The sequence below is a fragment of the Dermacentor variabilis genome, chromosome 1 (genome assembly GCF_050947875.1).
Source record: "Dermacentor variabilis isolate Ectoservices chromosome 1, ASM5094787v1, whole genome shotgun sequence".
Classification (NCBI taxonomy): Eukaryota; Metazoa; Arthropoda; class Arachnida; order Ixodida; family Ixodidae; genus Dermacentor; species Dermacentor variabilis.
This window is the reverse complement of record NC_134568.1, coordinates 76,251,126-76,275,343: the sequence shown is the minus strand read 5'-3', so window position 1 is coordinate 76,275,343 and position 24,218 is coordinate 76,251,126. Positions and strand designations below refer to the sequence as shown.

General features: G+C 47.7%; 1 protein-coding gene across 3 annotated transcripts in view; it reads right to left on the bottom strand.

Moving 5' to 3' along the window:
- Positions 1-24,218, bottom strand: part of LOC142579733 (uncharacterized) — an 82,713-nt gene that overhangs the window by 36,007 nt on the left and 22,488 nt on the right. The window contains exon 1 of one of the 3 annotated variants that reach the window (XM_075690264.1): positions 22,808-23,152. The exons of 1 other annotated variant lie outside the window; for it this stretch is intronic. In XM_075690264.1, coding sequence (XP_075546379.1) covers positions 22,808-22,927 — 120 coding nt within the window. In that variant the 5' untranslated portion in view covers positions 22,928-23,152. Of the gene's footprint in view, positions 1-22,807; positions 23,153-24,218 lie in introns of those variants that run through there. One more of the 3 variants, XM_075690246.1, reaches the window with a different exon arrangement.

Genomic DNA, 24,218 nt, shown 5'->3' with positions numbered 1-24,218 from the left:
AAGCTCCGAGATTTGAAAGATGCGTTTTAGGCAAAATTTAGTTTCGCAATGTGTTAATTAATGTGTAGATTGGCTTTTTTTTGTGTGTGAGTAACCTGAAGTGTCAAGGTTATCGGTGAGAGGCCTATGGTAACGCGCATGTGTATTAGCTAACCTTCTTTCTAAGGTTAGGCGCGTAGGTTTTCAGTTAGTGCACAATTTGCACAGAGAAGCGTTCGTAGTTCCATTAACGCGTGTCCTGTGCGGACGGAAGGAAGCAGAATGTTTATGACTGGTTTCTCGTGTGTGTTGAGGGCGGCCGCGTTCTGACTTCTCTAGTACGCGTGCGTAGAACTAGTCATTAGAAGACGCATTTGCTTAAGGGTTCTGCGGGGTGCGTAAGTTGCGCAAGTTCAGTTCGTTTAAGGTACGTGTCCGGTATGGACAAGAGGAAGAAACGTAAGCGTGATGAAACGTTTGCGTATGACGCAAGTATGCGTTCTGAATAGGGACCACAAAGCTAGCGCGATTGGGATTTCGTACCTGTTGGGTTGACCAGACTGTTCAGTGGTACCAGTACGTGCGATAAGTACGCCACTGCGATAGGGCAAGAACAGACTGTTCGTGAAGTTAGGCAGCTTAAGTTATGTTCGGGTATTGGTGGTTGAGCGCCTTCGGTTTAGTTCTGCGTACAGCTTTACTCTTGTGCAGCACGGCCGTCAGGTTTGGTCGAACTTATGGGGAACGTGAACGTTCGCTTTGGCGGCACAAAATTTTGGGGCCAAATTTGGGCTTCCCAGGTGAGCAGCTTGCACTGAAATTTTGATAGGAAGCCTGGTGGGTTAACAGCTGATTCCGGGCGTTTGCACGCTGAGTGGTATTGTGTTGCCGGGATCGACTGTTCTGTGCCGGTTGTTGTGAGATGGTTGAATGCATTTCAAGTGCGCAGGGGTTGCAGAGAGCAAAGCCATATTCTTGCTCGCCCGCCATTCTCTTCCTGCCCAAGCGGTTGTCAGCACTGGCCAGTCGACATTTTCCGGGCCATGGAGGAGCTGTTACGATCGGCATGTAGGGGTACTGCTCTGCAAAGCTATCTCAGCCCGCTGCAGGTGCTTCGATCGACCTGAAGGGTGCCAGTGGTGGCGCCCTTCAGAGAACCGGTGAAGACGACAGCGCTAACCGACCATGAACTTCCTTCGGAGAACGGGAGACTATGGCAACGTTAATCCACCATGCGCCTTCTTCGGAGAGTCGGCGATGGCAGCAGGGCTGGTCACGTTTGGCGGACCGTGTATTGTTGGTTGATTTGCCGTGGCCTTCATGGTCTATTTGCAGCAAGAAGAGCTTCTGTAACAAAAGGGTGCCTAGCGGTACGTTTTTCCTCGGGCCCCAGGATTCGTCACAGTCTGCTGATACTCTTGGCGACTACCGAAGAAAGTCAGCACTGGAATTAAGAGGCGCCGGCTGGGGTCAGGCGTGACCATCTGGCTACGAGGGCCCGCTCAACTCGGGTTTTGGGAATCCAAAGTGCGTATGTGAGTGTGTGAGCCCTCCCCCTCAAAGGCGGGCCGACTACGCCTCAACGACTGTGGACGGTTCGATTGGACGAAGGTTGGATAGCAGTTTTCCTTCCCCTAGGGATCTAGGGAGGACAGAGGCTTAAGTTTGTCGGCTGCTAGGGTGTGCTCGTGAGCAGTGTGCTGGGTGTGTTTGGAGCTTCGTGCTCGTGTGCTGTATGCTTCGTCTTGCGTGCTTCATTAGGGAGTCACGCTAGACTGTCAAAATGTATCTCTTGTTTTGATGTAAATATGTAAATAAACCCCTGAACGCCTAGTTCCCGATGACACCTAGTTCCTCCCTACGACCACAACGCTGAAAACTGGTTGCCAGCGGTGGGATTGACCTCCCCAACATTACAACTGGATGGCAGCGGTGAGATCGGCCCACGACTCGTCCTACGACTCACGATCGGCCTTCGGTGAGATCGGCCTACGACTCACGGACTTTGGGACATGGTGACCGACTGGTATCCCGATCAAGTTGGAGGCGACTTGGGATTGACCACCTCTTGCAACTGACTGGATACGGCGGAGAAGGACTGGTGATGTGGTGCTGCTTGAGTGGGTAAGCGTTTGGTTTTGGCTGTAAGATTTACCAGGCTTCAATTTCTCTGTGTTTGTAGAGCTGATTCGCTGGGGATCTTTTACTTGTATTCGAATTTGCGTGGGTATCGCAGCAAGTATTGTGTGACATCAGAGCCAAAGCTTAAAGTAGCGACCATGGTCCTATTGTGTTTGACGAGAGCTGACCTGTTGTGGTTGTGTGAAGAGGTCGAGGTAGACGTAGAGGAGGACTTGACGGAATCAGAAATTCGTAAAATCATTCTCCGAAGTAAGAATGATTTGAAACTCATTGAGCAACTAGGTAAACGAATTTTAAGCAAAAAACGGGAACATGAAGCAATTAGGCAAGAACAGGAAGAAATGAGACAAAAACAGGAAGAAGCTAGACAGAAACTGAAAAGAATTTCGCAGGAAAAATGGCCTAACAGAAGCAACGAAGCAGTACGCTGCTGCATTGAACGAAGAGATTCAAGGTTTAGAGCAGGAAATCGAACGAAGTCAACAGCGGCTTAATAAATCTGTAGGATGGACGCAGCGAAAGTGGGAGGACGTCGATAGCGGATTTCGATCGAAAGCCGAGAGAAGGCGTAGCACCTGCGAGATTAGCAGCACGTTCATAGGTGAACTCGAAGCGCTAGCAGCTAACGATGCCTTAGTGACAACAGAGGTCATTAGAGGCAGTAGTGAGAGCGACGAGGTGCTGTGCCAACAGGGCACTGTAGAGACAGCTAGGCCAGCTGTGAATGAATTGGCACAGTCACCGCGTGTGTGTGTCGCTTGTAATGTAAACGAGGTAGTTAACGAAGCACAGAGTACTGCTGACCCGACAGACGCGAGCACCCATGTCGAGTCAGATCTGCGTGCCGAAGGGAAGTGCCAGCTTGACGATGCAGTTGAGGGCAGTACGCAGGATTGCGAGCTGCGTAGCTCAAGGGAAGACAACTGCATCGTTCAGGGATCGGTGCGACTGTACGCCAGTCTAAGTAGCTAAGAGAGTAATGATTTAGCTATAAGTCATTCGGACTGTGCGGGTGAGACAGCGATCGAGACCGACGAGCTGTGTGCCGGTGTACAGCGTGAGCTGGGCAATGCAATAGAGGGCAGTTCGCAAGAGTGCGAGTTGCATGGCTCGACTAAAGACTGCTGCATTGTTCCAGAATCGGTTGAGCTGTCCGCCAGTCGAGGCAAGGAGAGAGTTGATTTAAATGAAAATCACTCAGACTGTGCGGTTAGGAGGGTGATCCGGGCCGACGAAATGTGTACTGGCCAGCACAAGGCGCGAGAAGGCGGCATGAGAGGGAGTTCAAAGAGAAAGTGCCGTAGAAAGAAGCGCCGTAAAGATCGGAATGCGGTGAATAATGTAGCGCAGCCAAAGACGGCGACAGTCGCAAAAGGCCAGGGCGCGAGGAAAAGAAAGGTGCGGTCGTCGTTGACGACGTGTGCGCATCAAGCACGTTCGAGCCACCGGTCAAAAAGAGACCGAGAAGCATGTTCTGCGCGGACAAAGGGCACGGTGCAGTTACGTTCCTCGTCGTTCCGTCGTTCTTTTCGGATAGCAGCATGTAGTGCGAAGGAGCGCAAGGTGGCAAGACGAGACGAGGTGGTAGGGAGTCGCGACGCGGTCAGTCGAGTTCGTGATGAAAGCGTGGCGCCAGGACGCAAATTGGCAGGAGACTGTAACGTCTTGAAGGAGCTGCTAGTGTGTAAGCCCTTTTGTTGTTCCTGGATAGCCAGAATAGCGTTCGAACCGCGACCACCTCGAGTACGGTTCAAAAGTATGAATCAGTCGAAAACGTTGGAAACGGGAGGCCAAGAGAGCTTCCGTAGAAGGGAAAAGCGTTCTTTTGTTTTATTTTTGAGCTCTTGGAAATTTTCGCGATTTAAGACTAAAGTTTCTTTCAATATGTAAGGTTTGAGCTCTGTTTATGTTTTGGTTGGAGAAGCTCCGAGATTTGAAAGATGCGTTTTAGGCAAAATTTAGTTTCGCAATGTGTTAATTAATGTGTAGATTGGCTTTTTTTTGTGTGTGAGTAACCTGAAGTGTCAAGGTTATCGGTGAGAGGCCTATGGTAACGCGCATGTGTATTAGCTAACCTTCTTTCTAAGGTTAGGCGCGTAGGTTTTCAGTTAGTGCACAATTTGCACAGAGAAGCGTTCGTAGTTCCATTAACGCGTGTCCTGTGCGGACGGAAGGAAGCAGAAGGTTTATGACTGGTTTCTCGTGTGTGTTGAGGGCGGCCGCGTTCTGACTTCTCTAGTACGCGTGCGTAGAACTAGTCATTAGAAGACGCATTTGCTTAAGGGTTCTGCGGGGTGCGTAAGTTGCGCAAGTTCAGTTCGTTTAAGGTACGTGTCCGGTATGGACAAGAGGAAGAAACGTAAGCGTGATGAAACGTTTGCGTATGACGCAAGTATGCGTTCTGAATAGGGACCACAAAGCTAGCGCGATTGGGATTACGTACCTGTTGGGTTGACCAGACTGTTCAGTGGTACCAGTACGTGCGATAAGTACGCCACTGCGATAGGGCAAGAACAGACTGTTCGTGAAGTTAGGCAGCTTAAGTTATGTTCGGGTATTGGTGGTTGAGCGCCTTCGGTTTAGTTCTGCGTACAGCTTTACTCTTGTGCAGCACGGCCGTCAGGTTTGGTCGAACTTATGGGGAACGTGAACGTTCGCTTTGGCGGCACAAAATTTTGGGGCCAAATTTGGGCTTCCCAGGTGAGCAGCTTGCACTGAAATTTTGATAGGAAGCCTGGTGGGTTAACAGCTGATTCCGGGCGTTTGCACGCTGAGTGGTATTGTGTTGCCGGGATCGACTGTTCTGTGCCGGTTGTTGTGAGATGGTTGAATGCATTTCAAGTGCGCAGGGGTTGCAGAGAGCAAAGCCATATTCTTGCTCGCCCGCCATTCTCTTCCTGCCCAAGCGGTTGTCAGCACTGGCCAGTCGACATTTTCCGGGCCATGGAGGAGCTGTTACGATCGGCATGTAGGGGTACTGCTCTGCAAAGCTATCTCAGCCCGCTGCAGGTGCTTCGATCGACCTGAAGGGTGCCAGTGGTGGCGCCCTTCAGAGAACCGGTGAAGACGACAGCGCTAACCGACCATGAACTTCCTTCGGAGAACGGGAGACTATGGCAACGTTAATCCACCATGCGCCTTCTTCGGAGAGTCGGCGATGGCAGCAGGGCTGGTCACGTTTGGCGGACCGTGTATTGTTGGTTGATTTGCCGTGGCCTTCATGGTCTATTTGCAGCAAGAAGAGCTTCTGTAACAAAAGGGTGCCTAGCGGTACGTTTTTCCTCGGGCCCCAGGATTCGTCACAGTCTGCTGATACTCTTGGCGACTACCGAAGAAAGTCAGCACTGGAATTAAGAGGCGCCGGCTGGGGTCAGGCGTGACCATCTGGCTACGAGGACCCGCTCAACTCGGGTTCTGGGAATCCAAAGTGCGTATGTGAGTGTGTGAGCCCTCCCTCTCAAAGGCGGGTCGACTACGTCCCAACGACTGTGGACGGTCCGGTTGGACGAAGGTTGGACAGCAGTTTTTCCTCCCCTAGGGATCTAGGAAGGACAGAGGCTTTTTAAGCAGCAGTTTGTCGGCTGCTAGAGTGTGCTTGGAGCTGTGTGCTGGTGTGCTGTATGCTTAGTCTTGCGTGCTCCATTTGGGAGTCACGCTAGACTGTCAAATGTATCTCTTGTTTTATAGCAAATATGTAAATAGATCCTGTACTCCTAGTTCCCAACGAAGAGTCAAGTCCCTCCCTACAACCCCGATCACAACCAGTACAACTGGATGCCAGCGGTGAGATCGTCCTACAACTCTTACAGAGCATGCGCGGCCTGTGCGCCGTATTTTCGACGTGATCTGCGGTGGGTGCAACGCTTAAGGGCGAGCCGAGATGGCTGGTGACTTCTTCCTCGCTATCTTCCGACGCGCCCAGTGCTGGAGGTTGCATAATCCAAGTTTTAGAGACGCGATGAAGCGAGCGGCAGCATGGAACGTTCGCTCCCCGCTGTCGGCGCTCTTCATCACGCCAGCGTTGTGGCAGCGTGTGCTCGCGGTCAACGAGTGAGATCTGCTCTTGTTTTATTGAGCGCACGTAACACCATGCTTGTTAATCTAATTAGTAAGAGAATGTTTACTGCAATGTAAGCGTCTGATAGAATTACGAACAATTATATAATACTTCGCTATCACTATCAACGCTTGTGAGGGCGTACTGTTACATTGATCCAGAGTGGAGGAAAAGAACTAGTAAGCTTGCCAGCAAATATGCGACCGGTATAGTAAGCAACATGACAGCAAAGAACGTCAAATGCAAAGTCAGAGAGGCTGAGATAATATCATGGATGGCGGCAGTGGAAATGAAACCTGCCGTGAGTGACTACTTAAGAGGAAAAAATAAACGAAATCGGGAAACATTTTATGGTAACTCAAAGGGAAACTCTTTACTTTTCGAAGCGACATTAACGCGTACTTATACAACGAGGTTCAACAAGGAAGAAGCATGCGCATACTGCGGTAAAGCTACGGAAATGACGGAACATGTTTTATTGGAATGTGAAGATACCTACCCAGCGGTCGGTTTAGGCTCCTCTGGCCTCCTTGAAGCCCTTAGGTTCAGCGATAGCAGGAGGAAAGTAAACATGTCTGCTATAGAAATTAGTAAGAGGCGACTGGAGGTTCGGTGTCAGAAAAGTATCGAAATCACTGACAACGGAGGCGCGTTTCGTAAAACTCGATGATTCCTTGGACTTGTTGAGCTTGAAATACTCGTCGAACATCTCACTGAGCAGGCTTTGATTGGAAAACCTAACATGGGTGTTATTTTGCCATTGTATTCGTATTTGTTCAGATACTAAGGGGCTTACGGCGGAAGCTCATAGACGACTATGACATATTTGCTATAGCCTCCCGCAGAAGAATCCTCACTCTTGTGAAGGGACGTCGTGCTTCGTATCCCATCACGTATTTGCCCGCCTGAGTGAGGCGCGCTGTCTCGCATCTAAGTGAATTCGAACTGGAGAAACGAAATCCTCAAAACACAGCGGACAACGAGAGCACTGCGAATGTTTATCATTAGTAAGTTTATAATTAATAACTGATGAAAAAATACAAATCGGCATCTGTGAACATTATAATGTCTTTTCCGAAAGCAGGAACAGAGAAAGAAGCACTGAAAACGAAGCCAGAGACACGGCCTATTGGCGGATATGCGCCAGGCCAAAGATAACTGCCTGAAATTATCAGTACAGCGACAGATGGACAAAAGCTTTTCCTCTATGGCTTGCCCTCTGTTACCAAGTTGACTCCGCGTCTGGTATACGAATATGTTTCTGTGAACTCGCAAGTCATCTCTCACGGCGCCTGCTTTGCTAAACGCGCCTGATCTGCTGCAAATGCTTGTTCGCTTGATTTCTCCTTATTCCATGGCGCTTATCCACCGCGGGAGATTAACCAGGAAGCCGGCGATTAAAGGGATGGGCTAGAGAAAACTTGAAAGCGAAAGTGAGGCAGGGTATAGGTATAAATGCTTCAAATTATTTGCAGATAGCAGATGGACTAATTTTATGAAAACTGAAACGCACTACCGAGTGCGTTCTCGTTTCCCTCTCTTCGTCATCGACAGCAGCGGGTGTGCCTCGGGGCAGATAATTGAAAACTGGATTTCGGTGCAAATTGAATATTTTAGAGTTGTGACAGCATACAGTTTTCATGTTCAAGATATAATTTTTAAATTTCAATCATTTCCCAACATAAGCATCTTAGCTTCAGTGACACGCACGGGATGGTGTTCTATATGGAATTCAATTAAGGTTAATGACTTTAAAAGAAGAAAAACAAACAAACAAACAAGCAAACAAACGCACAAACAAAATGGTCGCGAATGTTAAGACGTAGAGAAAAGTGAATCCGTCTCAAAAATGTTGTTGATGATACAGTCATGGTGCACAGCTACTCTGCGCTGACAGGCCCGCAGCTATAGAAGCGTCAAAAAAGAAAACAAGGGGGGGGGGGCGAAGCCGTCACGCATTTTGAGCGATGCTCCCATGGCCGTTTATACGTTTTTCGACGCATGTCTCTCGAGGCCGTGTTCGCGTTATTAATCTTTTCTTTTTCCTTGAGTCATGTTGGTTTAGACACGGGTATGTCAAAAACAGAGGCGCGACGGCTTCGCGCTATTTCAAGCCTGCTGAGTCTCGTATACGAAGAGTGGCAAACACGTTGTCCCTGCGTCGCCCTTCTTCTATCGTGCACTTCTTGTTCGATGACTCCGCCGGGTTAAAAGAAAATCCCTCCTGAGTGAGCTTTTCAGCTGAGCACATCGAGTTGTTTTACTTTGTCCAGTTTTGTTGACGCCAGTTAGGAACATTTGAGGAGTTCATGAACTCGCTTAAGCGCCGCAGCGAGTGTCGCACAGTGCGTGTGGTTGAACTTTGCTGCCTCAGCGTCAAGGGTGACACCGTCTCGAAAGAGCTTCGGTAAATGTAGAACAAAGAAAATAAAAACACTGGCTTGTCTGTTTGTCCTGTCCTGTTCTTTCTTTCTTTCTCTTTTCTTCTTTTTTTTCTTCTTTGTCATGGGAGTATGGGCCTTTGTACAGAACTTAGAATCGTGAACAACGGTGCTCCGAGACATCGTTAACACTTCTGAGCTGCGTATACTGCTGTTCTTCGATTTGACAATGAATTTTAGACGCTTCTCGAGCTGGAGTCAATGGTTCTTGATTATATGATGTGCGTAATCGCCCACGAGGCGGATGGTGGCATTTTACATTTATTTCGTTTATTCAGTGTTGGACGTTCAGCGGTCAAATAAGGAAGTGAAAGAAGGATACAACGTGTAAAAACGCTTACAAAATCAGGTCGTCACTCAAGCACACAAACAAAATTTCACAAACCTGCAGCCATAAAGCAGCTCAGAGAAGTTAGGGCTTATGAGACATCTTGCGGGAACCGAGGGAGTCAATTTTATCTTAGTAACAGCCACATGGCTTCACACGGTTGTTACTCACATAGAATTGTCTCTCTCGGTTTCCGCGATTCTTCTGGCGAATGATTTTCCATTATACATACAGAATCAAGGCAATACTCAGGTGTACCGCAACAACACTTGCTACCCTTCATTCTCTCCTATGTTCGCGGTTCGGTAATAATTGCCGTGGCTGTCAATTTGTTATCGCATTGCATCTATGTTGGATCCAGGATTTTCATTCCCTTGAGGGTATCCTTATGGGATATCGAGCGGAGAAGATAGCCCCACAAATATGAGGACAACAGCAGGGAACTCTCTCTCTTCCGTCACGCGCCTACCACCTGAGGGAGGATGAATAGTATGGAGCGGAAGTATTCGTTAAAAACACAATCAAGATGTTTCCAAACAAACGGAACTTGTACGACAAGTTCAAGGCTCTTTTTTTATTGATCGAGGATATGTACCGCGTGTTAAAGCAGATATGATACAGAGAGAGAGAGAGAGAGAAAGAGAATGATAAATGAAAGGCAGGGATGATAACCAAGACTGAACCCGGATGGCTATCCTGCACTGGGGGAAGGGGAAAGGGAGGGGAACATAAAGAAAAGAAGAGAAAGTCCACTGTGGATATTAAATTCCTAAACATGATGCATTAGACATTATATAGGTAATTTTTTTACAATATTTTATTCGCTGGCCGCGGCTAAAACATTTTGAGTCATACACACTAACTATATGCCCAATTTACAAAATTTCGCTATCTAACGTTTAGTTAATCACTTTAGGATGCATAATTCCATTCGAGGATTGAAACCGGTCGGAGCTGTTGCCATGTCCACCTACGAAAAATGCTGAGCCAAGGTGCAGTTTTGATGTATCTGCCGCCATAATGTGCAGACTGGTTTTCCGCCAATAGTTTTCTCCAAACGGATTTCTTACGGACTGCGTTGCAAAACTGTGTGAAACGCCAATATACTTCGGAGTACTACTATATGTCTAATATCGCGAAACGTGCTTGTCTCAAGATTCCTGCTAAATGAATACGCTTGCAGCGCTGACCAGCTTCAATTCGGTGATTGGAGCATGGACTCAACAATTTAACTATTAAAAAAGCCACCCTCAGCCACCAGCAGTAAGCAAATCTAGTCACCTGCGCCGCAATGCTTCAGAACGCTGGAGCCATTCTCACGCTTATTGACAAACGTTCGCAAACAGGGAAGCTCGCAGATTGCCCTTGCTTTTCGTCGCCTTTACCCTCGCGCAACTGCCCACATATCGAGCTATTATATGTTCTGTAGTTTCTCACTGAGGAAAGATCGCGTCCAAAATTCCTTGAAACCCTTAGTTATTTCCGTTCTGGGTGAGTACGGTTAATCGAAACGATATTCGTGTACGCGCATGCGCACGCGCGCGTGCTCGAGGATGTGTGTGTGCACACGCGCGTGCAAGCACGCCTCTGACGTGTCGGGCCATGCACCTGCAGTGGCCAAATACCAACAGCAGCCGCAGGCTCCCGCCAGCGCTCCAGTGGAGGCGCACAGCGGCTGCACCCCCCTCGTATACTGTAGGTGTGGCATATATACACAACACCCTCGAAACCTTGCCCTCTATACGGGGCCTCAGCGAGAATGGGGAAGAGTGGAAGATAGCTAGTTGCATCAGCGAAACTGAGATGGCTTGGAGCTGCCCTTGCGTCTAGTGCTGGTGGGGGTCCGAGTATTCGCTGGGCCAGGGGTTTTCAGCGAGAGGGGTGTGGTGAGGGAGGTGTCTCGAGTTACGCGGGCTTCTATTTGGGTCGGCCGGGCCGGCATTGAAACGAAAGCAGGGCCAAGCGCGCGCGCGCACGCGCGCGAGCGTGGTCCCACCTCAAAATAGCCGTGCTCGTCGCGCGCGCGGAGCGGCAGCAAGACGTGCGTGCAACGCCTGTGTGCCGGCTTTACTCACCGTGGCTACGCCCCGCGTGAATTCGCATCCCGCGAGAAAGCGAATACGGTTGCGCGGGCTGAGCCCTCTGCTCTGTTCCGCCTGTCCAACCGTTATTCCTCACCTCTTCCTCTCATACCGTGTGTGTAACCTGAACAAATTAAGTTCCACTATAAGGCGTGCATTAGGTACAGCCCCAAGGTTATCAAGATCTAGGAGGTGTCACATGCCTGGATTGAACGTTCTCTCCCATTTTCTCGGTTGCTTACCTCCACACTGTGTACTGTATTCTCTCAAGAGAGCAGAATGAGGAAGTTAGGAGGAGGATAAAGAGTTAGGCAAGTAACACTATTTCATTAACGTCCTTTCCCTGCCACCGGAAAAAGGTAGTTAACCAGTTGTTTTTTTGGTGATTCTCCCCGCATTCCTTTTTTTTTTTTCATTTGTCTCTGGGAAGGAAACGAGAAGTCTATGCTTGAGGATGCGCATGGAAGGAAAACTGGGGCCATGTTCAAAGGGGCAGTAATTTTAATATCAACGCGGATAGCTCGAGCTGCGTTGCATGCAGTACGTGAGTCAGTTTTTCTTGACTTTGGCAAAATTAATTGATTGTGACTGTATAGACAGTGAGTAAGTTTGTTTCCTACGATTAAGCCAAAATAACGAAAAGCCGAGCAACCTAGCGCTTTCGCGTAAGCTGCCCGACCTTTCACGCTCCGTGCCAGCGCTTTAAAGATGTCACCTTTAAAGGTTCACAGTCGCATAACGTCTAGAAAACGATCATATTCAGTGTATTGTCGTAGAGAACTATGGAATTGTTGTGCAAGCGCAGTCTCCGCAATGTTGTAACCGCTCCCACGCGGCACTGCGCTGACTCAGACGCGGCCTTTTGGTGCGCATTCTTGGGCGAGTCGGCGCGCTCTTGAACGTGACATTCTTATCCGTCGCAGTCGGTGCCAAGACACGCTGGCCTCGGGCAAAGTCAAGGAAGCGGCCGGGGTAAGGCATAACCGAGAGCGGTGAAAGAAAGTAGGACGATCGGGACGCACGTCGTCTCTCCCGAAAGCTGGAAAGCACCCAACGCTCGCTGCTGCTTGCCTTCCGGTGCGGGGGGCTTCACGGCCCGGCTTTCAACTCCGAGCGGGATCTTGTTACACTTGACAGCGGTGGCAGCACGGTGGCCGCGCGCGAATCTGGATGGCTCGAGGGACGGCTTGAGAAAGCTCCGCGGACGGCTTCGAATATCGGCTTTCCTTGAATACTCCGAACGCTTGTTTCCGCTGGCCTGCAGCAGTTTATTTTAGGGGTTGCACTAGTGCTGTCCGATGAATTGGAACGAAAAAAAAATACGCAAACAAAGAAAAAAAAAAGAGCATAGAGTGCAGGGTACAGGAGGCGGGAGAGTGCTCAGAAAATGTGACTATATATCTTTTTTTTTTTTCGCGCGACAGCGCACTACTTGACTTTGTCAATAAGACTGCAAGCCTAAAGTACATTTGTGTACGGATCTGCATGAGGTGCGATGTTTTAAAGCGCGAGGGGGCGTTCAACGAAAACTTGAAATTTGTTTTGTTAAGGTCTTCTGAATGTGATAAATTTCTATCCCTTGTGTCCCTCGCTTGCTGCAATGTATGAGAAAGACAACCACGCCTGTCGCTCGATGAGAAAGTCTTATAAACGAGAAGTGCTTAAACAAAAATTAAACAAAATCCGTAAAAAAGAAAAAAAAAACTTAAAACAGAGTGGAAGAGGGTAACAAGCTGGTGAAGCAGCGATTTCTGCTTCTATTTGGTCGCGAGGCAAGCGTTTGCTTCTTATCACGACAGTCCTGTGACAGCTGGTGTTAGTCTGGTCTGTGGTTTTTGGATAGCTTGCTACACTGCGATATGATGGAAACGTCAACAGCTTTTAACGCGACAGCGTTAAGGGCCCCGTGTCGCAGAAAATCCGGTGTCGGCGTCCAGCATCGGCGCCGGGCATCCTGTGAGCGAAAATTTCAGTATATATTCTATACGGCACTAAAGTTCTTCTATCACTAAAGTTGCTCCTATCTTGTCTTACATTCCTTACAAAGTTATTCCTCAGAATTTTGAGAATGACAGACCACGAACAAATGTCATGAAATAAAACACCGACAGCGCAAGCCTCTTATGTTAAATCTTCTCGGACTGAAATTTTAACAGTATGAAACAATAACGGAAGATCGGCCCACGCAAGAGGCCGCGTTTCTACCAGAAGGCTCGCCTTCGTGCATAGCGTTTGCCGCCAGCGTTTGCAGGCAAACATCACGGTTACATAAGCTGCAGTCGCCGGGAAGCGTGAGAAGCATGTCAGGAATCTTCCAATGCTATCGCGTGCCACTCTTATTAAAGGCGAAGCTTAAGCGTCCTCCGAAATTTGTTATGACCGCGTTTATGTACTTTGCTTAAACCACGCGCTGAGTTTACCGAACAACAAATATAGCTACTGTACAATCGCACACACACACACACACACACACACACACACACACACACACACACACACACAAAAACCTTTTTCTACTCCTTTTATAATTAATGCGCAACAAATTCTTATGTTTCTCGAGAAAATTAACAGTGCCTAGGAAAACTGCCAAGCCACAGGTAGCATACTCATTCTGACAACTCCCACTGCTATTTCCTGTAGGATGCGGTATACGTGCTTGAAAAAAAAATATAGAAAACTTGCACTGGGCTTTGACCACACTCAAGGCGGTATCTCGTACATTGTCTATAGAACGTAATCAACAGCCCCGTTGCAAACAAAGTGCGAATCTTTGATGTATAGTCTTATTATAGGTTAAAATTGCGAAACAAAATTTGGGCAAGGGATGGGCTGCGTCATGAGCTGTTTGACAGCTCATCGTTTGAATTTCATAAATTAGTATTTCAATGAGCGCGTATACAGTTCCGGAGCAGAGATCGTGTAGCAGCCGACGTTAAATATAGCGGCGGAAGCCCAACGATGCGTATGAAGATCCACGAATGAGAAAACCGGAACAGCCTAACTTTAGGCAGCCACGCGCTCGAGAGTGTGGCACGGGGAGGGACATATCAGCGAGGGCATCTGGAGAGGCGCTTATTTTGGATCAGCCGGCCGAGTTTCTCCTCCACCCTCTTTATTTTTTTTTCCCCCGGCTCTTCCGCTGAAAGCTCGCGTATTCGTGTCTTATCCTGCGTGTCAAATGAGTGGTGGTAAGCCTGGGCAAGAGTCAACGAGCGCTAGACACGTTCGAGCACTCTATTTAACTTAGCTGGATCAGCGGGAAGTTATTTATTGACACGGGTATTGAAACACGCGTTCGCGTCTCCAGCACACGCACTGGACACTCAGTGTCTTACGCACAAACAAACGTTCGCAATATAATGTGCCTGCAGTTGACCGCTATGATGGCAGATCAGTGAAGAGTCGATGTGAGCGCACGACCGATGGGGGAAGCAATGATGTATGCGTTTACGAGCATTTGAAGCTCGAATCCTTTATTTAATAGCCTTGATATAAAACAAATAACGCTCGCCGCTGGGCATACAGAAGTTGATAGTATGCAATTAACGAACGCAGTATCAAGGGGATCACTGAAGACAACTCGGATAATACTCACCAATGGAGTGCATCGCGCACAAGTCGCGCCACTCACTACACCGGGTACGTGACTACAGCCTCGCGTACTGGCTCGTTTCAATCAACCTGGAACACTTCAAAGGGAACTATCTGCCTAAAGATGGTGCTGAACCGCACGCCGGTTTTTCTTGCCGCTGAAAACGTGCCCTTGCAAGAAATTTTGCCGAAGCCATTGACCACTCTGTCACTTCCTATTCCGTCATCGACCTAGTGTCTCGCGCATCAGGTGACTTCTTTAACTCCGTCGTACATCTGTTCTGTTGGGAACCATAAACATTCTGCGCCTATGTTCTGTACGAATGTACTTCCAATATATGCCATGGACCTTCGCCGCCAACGCTAATTTGGAAGCTTCGTCCTATTTTCATAGCACGGTGCAGCCTAATTACTTCAAGGCGTCTTGGTAAGGATGATAATGTTGTTGTTGTGGCCTCAAAACACGGCTCATACCCACGAGGGAGTCTGACCACACAGAAGATGAGTGAAATTATATATACACACGACATGGACAAATGAAAAAAGCAACCATAAAATAAAGCATCGGGTAATATAAAAACAGGATAATTTTGATTGAGCATACTTCACACAGAAAAAAAAAAACCTAAAATGCTAGTTGCTTCTGCTCCCTCTTCTATACTTTATTTATGAAATCAGTCTAACACCTTTGTTATATATACAAGGTACACTGGTATTAAAGTAGTTTTCTCACTGCGAGCATGCAATATCGTAGTTGCACCAAGAAGCGCCCCACATATGCCCCTCTTGATGCAATAAAGGAACCATTGATGGATTCTTGATGTGGCTCTGCATGCAGAAGGGAAAATCATTCAGTGCGTGCTCACGATTGCGGGGTTATATCTTGCGAAACAGGCAACCATGAATTCAAGACCCGGTTACGACCTTATAAGAAGAACGAATATAGCCTTCCTTTTGGGGCACATAAAATATTTCGTTAAGCTGTAAACGCCACTGTTGTCTCGGACTCAACTCTCTATATGCGCTTTAGAATTATTTGTGCTCACGGAATAAAAAGAAATTAAATCAAATTTCAGCTGATATTTAAGCGTCTCTGTGTTGTCTCTTTTCTTTGTTTTTCCTGCGTCGCGCTGTATTTCATCAGTGAGGTCATATAAATCTGCAAATGCTTAAGGTAGGGTTTATATCGTGTCTACGCTAGAAAAAAAAAAAGCAGGTCTTCATTTTGAGAAATAAGACTGTATCGGTGATATCGTAGGCGGCAGCCCTCTTGCGCTCAGCGTAAGTTTGCGCTCAGAGAGCGCAAACTTACTGGCTTGAGCTTTTCGTATAAGCGGAGAAGCGTGACTTTATTGCAAATAGCTCACGAGCCTGAGCGGTCTCTCACCACGATACGCGGGCATGACTAGGGCTGTTATTGTTGCTCGTCGCATCTAATAGGAAAGGCCGAGCCAGTCCTCTATGCGAGTGCCGTAACCGCCATCAAGTAAACATTACACGCTTGGTATCGTGCGCTACTTTTACGACGTCGTTAGGCTTTGCGATTTCTAGCCATTCAGAGGTCGGTTGTAAGCCAACAAAAGCGAGGAAATGCTTGTTACGAGCAAACACCTTTGATTTCTGTTTTGTGCTTGAGTGCACGCGTTATATATACTACGTACATGCGCGCTCTTTGCTTGAAGTAGCGAGGGAAGCTCACGGTTTTAGCGCCGAGCACTGCGCTGGACCAGGTTCATGTATCGCATGGCCTTTGAAAATCAGTGTGTTAACACACACGATGAGATTATGATACGATTGATCGTGCCAAGTGCAAAGTCCTATAGTTGTGATGGTTCTTTTTTATTCTGTTCGTTAATAATCAAAGAAAAGATCTAATTGCGGGGACGTTTATAGTCCTTGGGTCTAAGACGTACAGTTGAATTTGTGTCTTTGTTGTGGTGAGAACGATGACAACGCAGGGAACTGCATTGTGCATGTCATTCACGGCGTCGTTCATAATTCTCACTGATAATTCGAACAGCCCTACATTTGTGTCTGACTTTCTGTTTCTGAAACGTGAAGCACGCCCGTCACCGACACAGAGCTCCCTTTCCGCCACGGCGTTCATACATTGGGCGACCGTGCATGCACCATTGTACGAAAGACTTCGTGCGTGCTTCCGAGGCCGCGCTTCTCTAATAGCGGAGATGGTCGTCGCGTGTTTAATCCAGACGTCTCTCGCTGACGTCAGGCCGGTTTCTACGCAATGAGAGGACGAGCTTTTGACAAAGCGTTTACTCTGGCCACGGTTACACATCGTCCAGTTGTATCCCTTCACGAAAGCAGATTTGCGCAGCGCGATGTACGAATATTGTATTCGCAATCTTTTGTCTTTCACTCACTGCCTCACCTCTTGTTTCCTCTGTTCGCTATCAGTTACTCCAAGCTCTCCTCTCAGCACAATGCTAGCCTTTCTGCCGTGCGCCAGTTCCTCGGCTTCCTTGACATTAGCATTTGCCATGCGCGCTCTCTGGACCGCATTGCTCCAGTGGCGTGTCGCCCTTCCGTCTGGTAACGAATACGGGACGCGGCGCGACAGCGGACGGCATCGCGGCCGAACCCGTGTCCCGCCGAGACGCCAGAGTCGACTCGGGATCAATGGGTTGCCCTTGTTCTCTCTGTAGCTGCGACACCCGGGAGGGTATTTTGGTTGCTTCGGCGACCATTTCTAGCTGCTTCTGTCTTTCTTTGCTGAGGCTCGTTCGTTCAAGGATGCGCGCGGTTAGCCCGGCTCATTCCAGCCGCTATGTAGGCGTGACATCTTGGCGAGTTGGAAAAACGCTGGCTTACGCGCGGCTTTTGCATACCCAGCAGGTTCGGCGTGTAAAACATGGCCGTAAACTTTCGGGGTTTTGTTGTGCTCAAAGGTGTCCGACGGGATTTGCGAGGCGCGGGCACCTTCCCAAGGACAGTTCACCCCTAAAGTATCCGAATGGCGGGCATGGGGCGCGCATGTCCCCGTTTCCGTAACTGGTGGGCAATCGGCGGCAGCGCGGTTTTGATTCCACGACCTCCCGCAGCCGAGGCGGACACCCAACCATGAGTCTGCGGTGAGGTAGCCTTTCATGTTCAAATCGATTCGCTGATTTTCGGCTAAATTCGGCAGCACGTAATTGTAAAGTCTCGAACGCAGCAGTACGCAGCGCGGGCAATTTATGAGCTAACGACCGCGCGTGGTAGCTCATCCGCTATGACGTTGCGCTGCCGAGCCGGAGGTCGCGGGCTCGATCCCGACTGCGGCGACCGCATTTCGACGGGAAGAATGCTCGCGCGCACGTTAAAGAATTCAAGGGGATCGAAATTAACCCGGATTCTCCCACTACGACGCGCCTCACAATATATGGGGTCTTTGGTGCATTAAACCCCAGCACTTATTTTCAAATAATTTTCTTTGTTTTTTGAGAGTGCCTGGAGTGGTCGGCGTGGCGTGTTGAGGTTCAATCAATGGCCCAAAGATTAAGCATGCACTAGTGCATTGTAGAGCGCACTGTTAGCAACACGCCAGGTGCAGAAGAGCTGCTGCTCGAGTCAGCTTAACTGGTCACGATTGAGCTGACTCGCTGCAGCGATGAGATGCGTGCGGTCATCAACAAGAGCGCGTTGAATATTCACGTAAGGGTTTTTTTTTTTTTTACAAAGCAAGGCATTAATGTGCTGATGAGTGCAACACGTAAACCTCAGAACACTCGAACGCATACATTTTTGAACAATATTAAAAATCTGCTTAAATTTTACACAGCCGAAATAAGTAATCAATATAGACTTGAGTACTACTGAATTAAAACGCCACACGCTTGGGCGACGAAGTATGACACTTCTATTTTTCGATTGAAAAAAGAAGAAGAAGGAGCCATAACTGTGACTGCAAATTAGTTCATAGAACTCAGCTGCCTCTCACTGGAAGTGTGGGTGATAGTATTTGATATCTGCAGGCGGTTTGGCACTTTATTTGGAATTTGCAGTGGCAGTGAAATAAGATGCGAATTCTTCCGAAAGAAAAAGCATTCTCCGCACAAGTGTTTCTCAGGCAAAACGCTATCGAAACACGTACTCCTTCCTTATTGCCTTGTGCACCCTAATGACAAGGAATGACAGCCTTTAATGCTGCTGAATGATCCGTTCGGGTTTATGCCTTGAGCCAGATAGTTATAGTCTGTCAACGTCAGCCGTCTTAACTGCCACTTGCTCCTTCTGGTCTCTCCATTACTCTATACTAATATAGGCTATGTCAGCAAACACACACCCACACAAAAGAAAAAGGGAAAGGACAGGAACGGGAGCACGGAGCACGGGACAGGCACCGTGTTTCCGTATACTTGGCTTTTTTGCGCTGTTTCCGCTTATGCTGCAATTTGTATGATCAACCTGGTTAATCAGCTCAGAAACATCTCACCGCTATTTACTTACCGCTGGTATATTTTACTCTTCTGTTCCCACACACATTTATCGAATTTAACACGAACTTTCGTTCACGCATGAATTAGTGGCATGGTTCGCAGAGGTTAAGAGTGGGGGGGGGGGGGGGCGGTGTATAGCGGTAACGCTGGAATTTGTAGAGATAGGCATGAATCAAGATTGCAGTGGAACACAATCCACGTACAAAAGTTAGCTGCGACAAGCGCAGGTTGCTACGTGGACACCGTGTGGCCCCGCGGTCGCGCATTGTGTTAAACAAACGCGGTCTGCGAGTTAGCAATGTCAGCGCAGTTGGAGGTTTCCACCAGAGACAAATGACTCCAACTATTACGGAAGCCACGCTCCAGGGAAATATGCGACGCTGCAAATCTGACAAGTAGCAGCTTCACTTCGAAACGCTGGTGCCGACAAGAATGACAAGTTTGCGTCGAAGCTTCAACTGCTCGAGCGAAGTGCGCCCACAGAATACGCGCATCGCATATGGGAGAGACTTGGGAGTTGCATTTTGCGCGCAGCGTTGCGTCGTTTAACGCCGACCGTATACTACCCTCTACGCTTCCGTAACGTGTGACAGCTGCGAAGTGATAAGCGAAGACAGGTGGCTGGGTGCTATGTATAGAACATTCTCTTTTACACCGCTACGAACGCTGATAAGCGAATTAAGAAGGACGTGCAACGTCATTTTCTTTCTTTCTTTTTTTTTTTACGTTCTACTGCGAGTTGCCCCGCCGCATAATTTCGGATGGAAACGACAAAATTGCTGCAGAATCTCTCTAGTTGGAGTTGTCGGTTACTGCGTGTGTGTATATATATATATATATATATATATATATATATATATATATATATATTCGCTGACTGTCCTCCCAGGACACGTCCAAAGAAGATGGCGGTTGCTTTTGGGTCTGTTTCCCAGTTTTTATGGAAAGTGTCACCTGTTAATCCGGTGGGTTAGAATAATGCGCTGAACATTATATGTCTAAATGTACAAATGACCAGTAATAAAAAAATAAAATAAAAAACAAGACGGCTATGGTAAATTGACTCTACAAAGTACCTTGATGTCTAAAACTTAGCGTAACTGAATGGGTGAGAAATATTTCAGTTGTTTGTACTGTTAAACAGAACAGCGCAACGCAGACTCTCGCGCCTTCATAATTTGGTTGTTTTGGGGCTATAGAGACAGTGGCCTGTTTTCTTTTTCTTTTTTTTTGTAAGCTATACCACAGATGCAGGTAACAAGACAAGCACGCTATTAAGCATGACGTTGATGATATATTCCTTTAAAAATGAATCCATGGCGGAAAGCAAGTACATGTGTTTTCTATGATATACTCGCGCATTCTGAGTAGAAGAGAACGTTATGTCATCTCTTGTACTCAGATGGTATAGTCTACTGAGCGTGGCGTAGCACCGATATCTGAAGCCGTTATTCACCCGAATGGAATGAATGCTATGCTATGAAAAGTAGCGCACGGTGAAATGTGAAAACATTTTGCAGTTCGTTGAACAACCGCAGCGTTTGATGTGTATAATATTGAGAATTCTTCCAGCTACAAAATATGGGTTTCTTTTTTTTTTATTCATAGCAATTCCAGACTGAGCAGCTTACAGAGCTAATGTATCAGTGAAGCTGGTTTACGCGACTTATCGCGCACCATAATATTAACTTCTTTAACGTGACCGCAGTGTAAAGCGCCACAATATCGAAAGAAAAAAACAAGCCAGTTGCCTCTCAAATGCCAACACATTCTTATTGATGTTGTTACATAACATGTGTACGTGCATTGTTCACTCTCTGCTTCTTTTGCTCTTTCTATTCTTCCTTTCGCTTACCCCCAAGTGTAGGGTAGCAAACCGAACGCTCGTCTGGATGACCTTCCTATCTTTGATCCCCTTCATCTCTCTCTCTCTCTCTCTTTCTCATATCTGTCACTTCGTATTTGATGACGTATATAACGCCCGTGAAAAAAAAGGAAAACTTTCTCGCATGTATACGACGATAAGTTTTTGTATCAGCCAAGATTTTACGACGAGTTACGCCAATGCCGTCTTTGTCTTTCTTTCTTTCTTTCTTTTTTTTTTTTTTAGTGTCCATCAGAGGAGAAAAAATACTTGGAGATGTGTCCCTGGTGAGCTCAACACAGATTTATGGCGTTTCACCATAGTAGGAATGTATAATGTTTAACGTTTTTTGATTTTATTCGTGAGCCGCGTCAAATAAAATAAGTGGCTCGTAGAAGAATAGACGGGAGCTGTATAAACATAGGGAGTTCGCAGAACGCATTATTCAGGCTCCAGTGGCAAAGGAAATAAAGCCACGTGTATTTCTCCAAGGCTCATCGATATCCCCAGCAGCGGTAACTGAAGCGACACCGTCTCTCAGTTCTTTATATTTATTTTTCTGTTCGTAACTTGACGCATGTCAGACTAATGTTTTCTGATTTTGAGAGCTTTGGGTCGCTGCAATGCCCGCTTAACTTTGTTTGCTTTGGGGCATCATTTCGTTTCGGTACATTTAAATCCTTTCCGTGATCTTTTTGTACTGCCTCCCATACTACCGTGCAACACTTTCTCGTGTTTTTCTTTCTTTCCCTCGGTTCCCTTTTTAATAATAAACTAATGTAATATTTAATAAAATAATGTAATAATTATTTCTCTTAGAACGGATGTGCCAACCTTGAAACGACAGCTCGTTTATTCTAATTTAATTGTGCAAGAAACGCTAACCAGAGCAGCTACTGAGCTCTACGAATGTACGTTTTCCTCGCGTTTCAGAAACTAGGCAAGTTAAACCCTTAATTTTTGGCTCAGATAACTAAAGTTGTTTGCAGTCAAGCGCCGTACTTAGCCTTCGACGTCAATATGCAGGACAACTTGCTTTTTTTTTCTTCTTTTGTTTACATCCCCTTTGCGACACAATTTCAGCCCACAGGTTGTGCATGTTTTCGAGAACATAACACAACTCTTATCGTCTTGGAGTAGCAAACCAAGCTACCTTGCTTCCATGCTGATTGATCTGATCTTGCTATATCATAGTGGTAAGGAGTTCGCTGCCATTTGTTAGTCCTTGGCATTGCCTACAGACTGACAAACCCAAACAAACAAATATATGTTTTGCAATATGAATGTCTTTATCGCAGCCACCATGGCAATAGTACCTTGTTTTTGCCCTGCAAGGTGTTTACGCTCGTATAAAACTACTTTGAAATAATTTATCTGGAAAGGGTAGGACCAATCGAGAAACAACACAAGATTGCAGTCATCGTTTCTTAACAGTTACTAGCATTTATCCAACAAGAAAAAGAACGCAGGGACGTTTCAGCTCAGTAAAGTGGATAAACGATATGTTACCAGGATTTATTTTTTAAATGGTTAGATACCGTGATTCCATTTCCACGTTTTGCTTGTAGCTAAACTTCACAGTGGCTCCTCTACCTTCTGGGGCTACTTGCAGTGACTAAAGGAAGGGCTTTCTGCTCTTGGCAAGCGCTGTTGCTTCTTCTTCTCCTGACTCTCTGTCAACGACTTGATCGTGACCTCCAAATACTCGCGCCCCAAGAAAACCGGATAACTATTTTTTCCCTTCCTTTCTCGTCCGCAAGGCTCAGCCTTGCTCGAGAAGTCATCTCAGCGTTTGACTCCTCGAAAGTGACACGGCTCCCGTGTGGTTACGAAACAAGACTCATGGCGCGCAGGAAGAGTGGTATACCAGTCTCGCGACTCGACTCACCCTCTGGATGGTGAGAGGGGCGTTGAGGTCGAAGCCGCCCTGAAGTCGGAATCCCCACGGCGTGGCGCTAAAGTCTCGCCGTAGGCTGACGCTCAGGACGCCTCCCTTCTGGTAACTCATGGTTTCTGCTGCTTCTCGGGATCGGGGTTTTTTTTTTACCGCACTTGTCGCGACGGTTTCGCGTACACACGGGCCGATGATGACACGGAGTTTGGTTGTTGGTTGAGGTCGTTCGGTCGTCTCGTCACCACCTCTTCGTTACTTCGCGTCTCGCGGCGTCGGAGTCGAACTCGGGAGCCAGCTACGTAGGGCCAGCGAAAACCCCCTTCTGGTACGCCGGGGCCGCGCTCTAGCGAGGAGCTATCGCCCTCACCCCTCATCCTTTCCTTACCCGCCGCTGTCCACGCGCCCTCCGCTTCGGTTTCCAACCCCCTCCCCCCCCTCCAACCCCGCCCCCCTTCGGCAACAGAGAGCGCGCCCTACGCGGCACGCTCGCGGTGTGTGTATCTTACCCTCCTCCACGACGTCGCCTTCTCTCTCTGGCCGCCATATTGCTGCGCTAGGGGCGCGTGCCCTGCTCTCGCTAAAGGTCGGAACACACGCTCAGTTTGAGTGCTGCTGCTCTAGATGTCTGTCTCCCTCTCCACCACCTTGAATGAGTGCGCGGAAAGCGACCGTTATCTCGCGTTGTCCCGACGCCGAACGCACCAGTTGTCAGAACCACTGGTCGACACTTCTGTACGATGCCCGTAGAGCCACCTTGAAACTACTGAAAGCACTTTTTGTTTACTTGAAAACTGGCTCGTTCGTTGAACTTTACTTCCTCCATTCTTTTTTAGCGATGGATGTGTTCTTGCTACACATGCCGTCATGCCATTAACTTCCCAACATATCGGCACTGCTCGTGGTTGAGCTTTCGACTTCGTCAACTCGCGAACTGGGCTCCGAGTGCTGAGAGGAAGCTATGTGCAGTTCTCAAACACGGGCAGGTCAAAACAGGTAATGATAAAGGGAAGGCGAAACTGAAAAAAAAAAACAAAAACAAAATGAAGTCAATGACCTATGCAAAGGTAAGATATAGAGTCACAAGCTAAGCAGGATGAGCCTAAACACTCTACTTTTGGTTTCTCGTCATGTCTCTAGATGACCAAGTTACTGGCCGTGTGCATACTTAATTTTTTTTTTCCAAGCCCATCCTTAAGTGTCAAAATATGTGGCCATGAGGCTCAAGAAAAAGAGTTGATTTCGTGTCCGCAGTTTTTGGACCAGCGAAAGCTCCACACTGGCTGTAGTGGCTGGACCGACAACAGGTCCAGTGTGGCCGGTGGCTTTGAAACTTTTGACAGCGACTGTGTCTGAACATCTGAACTCACTCACAGCTCATTTGATTGTGTGAGGGCATATGCTCGTC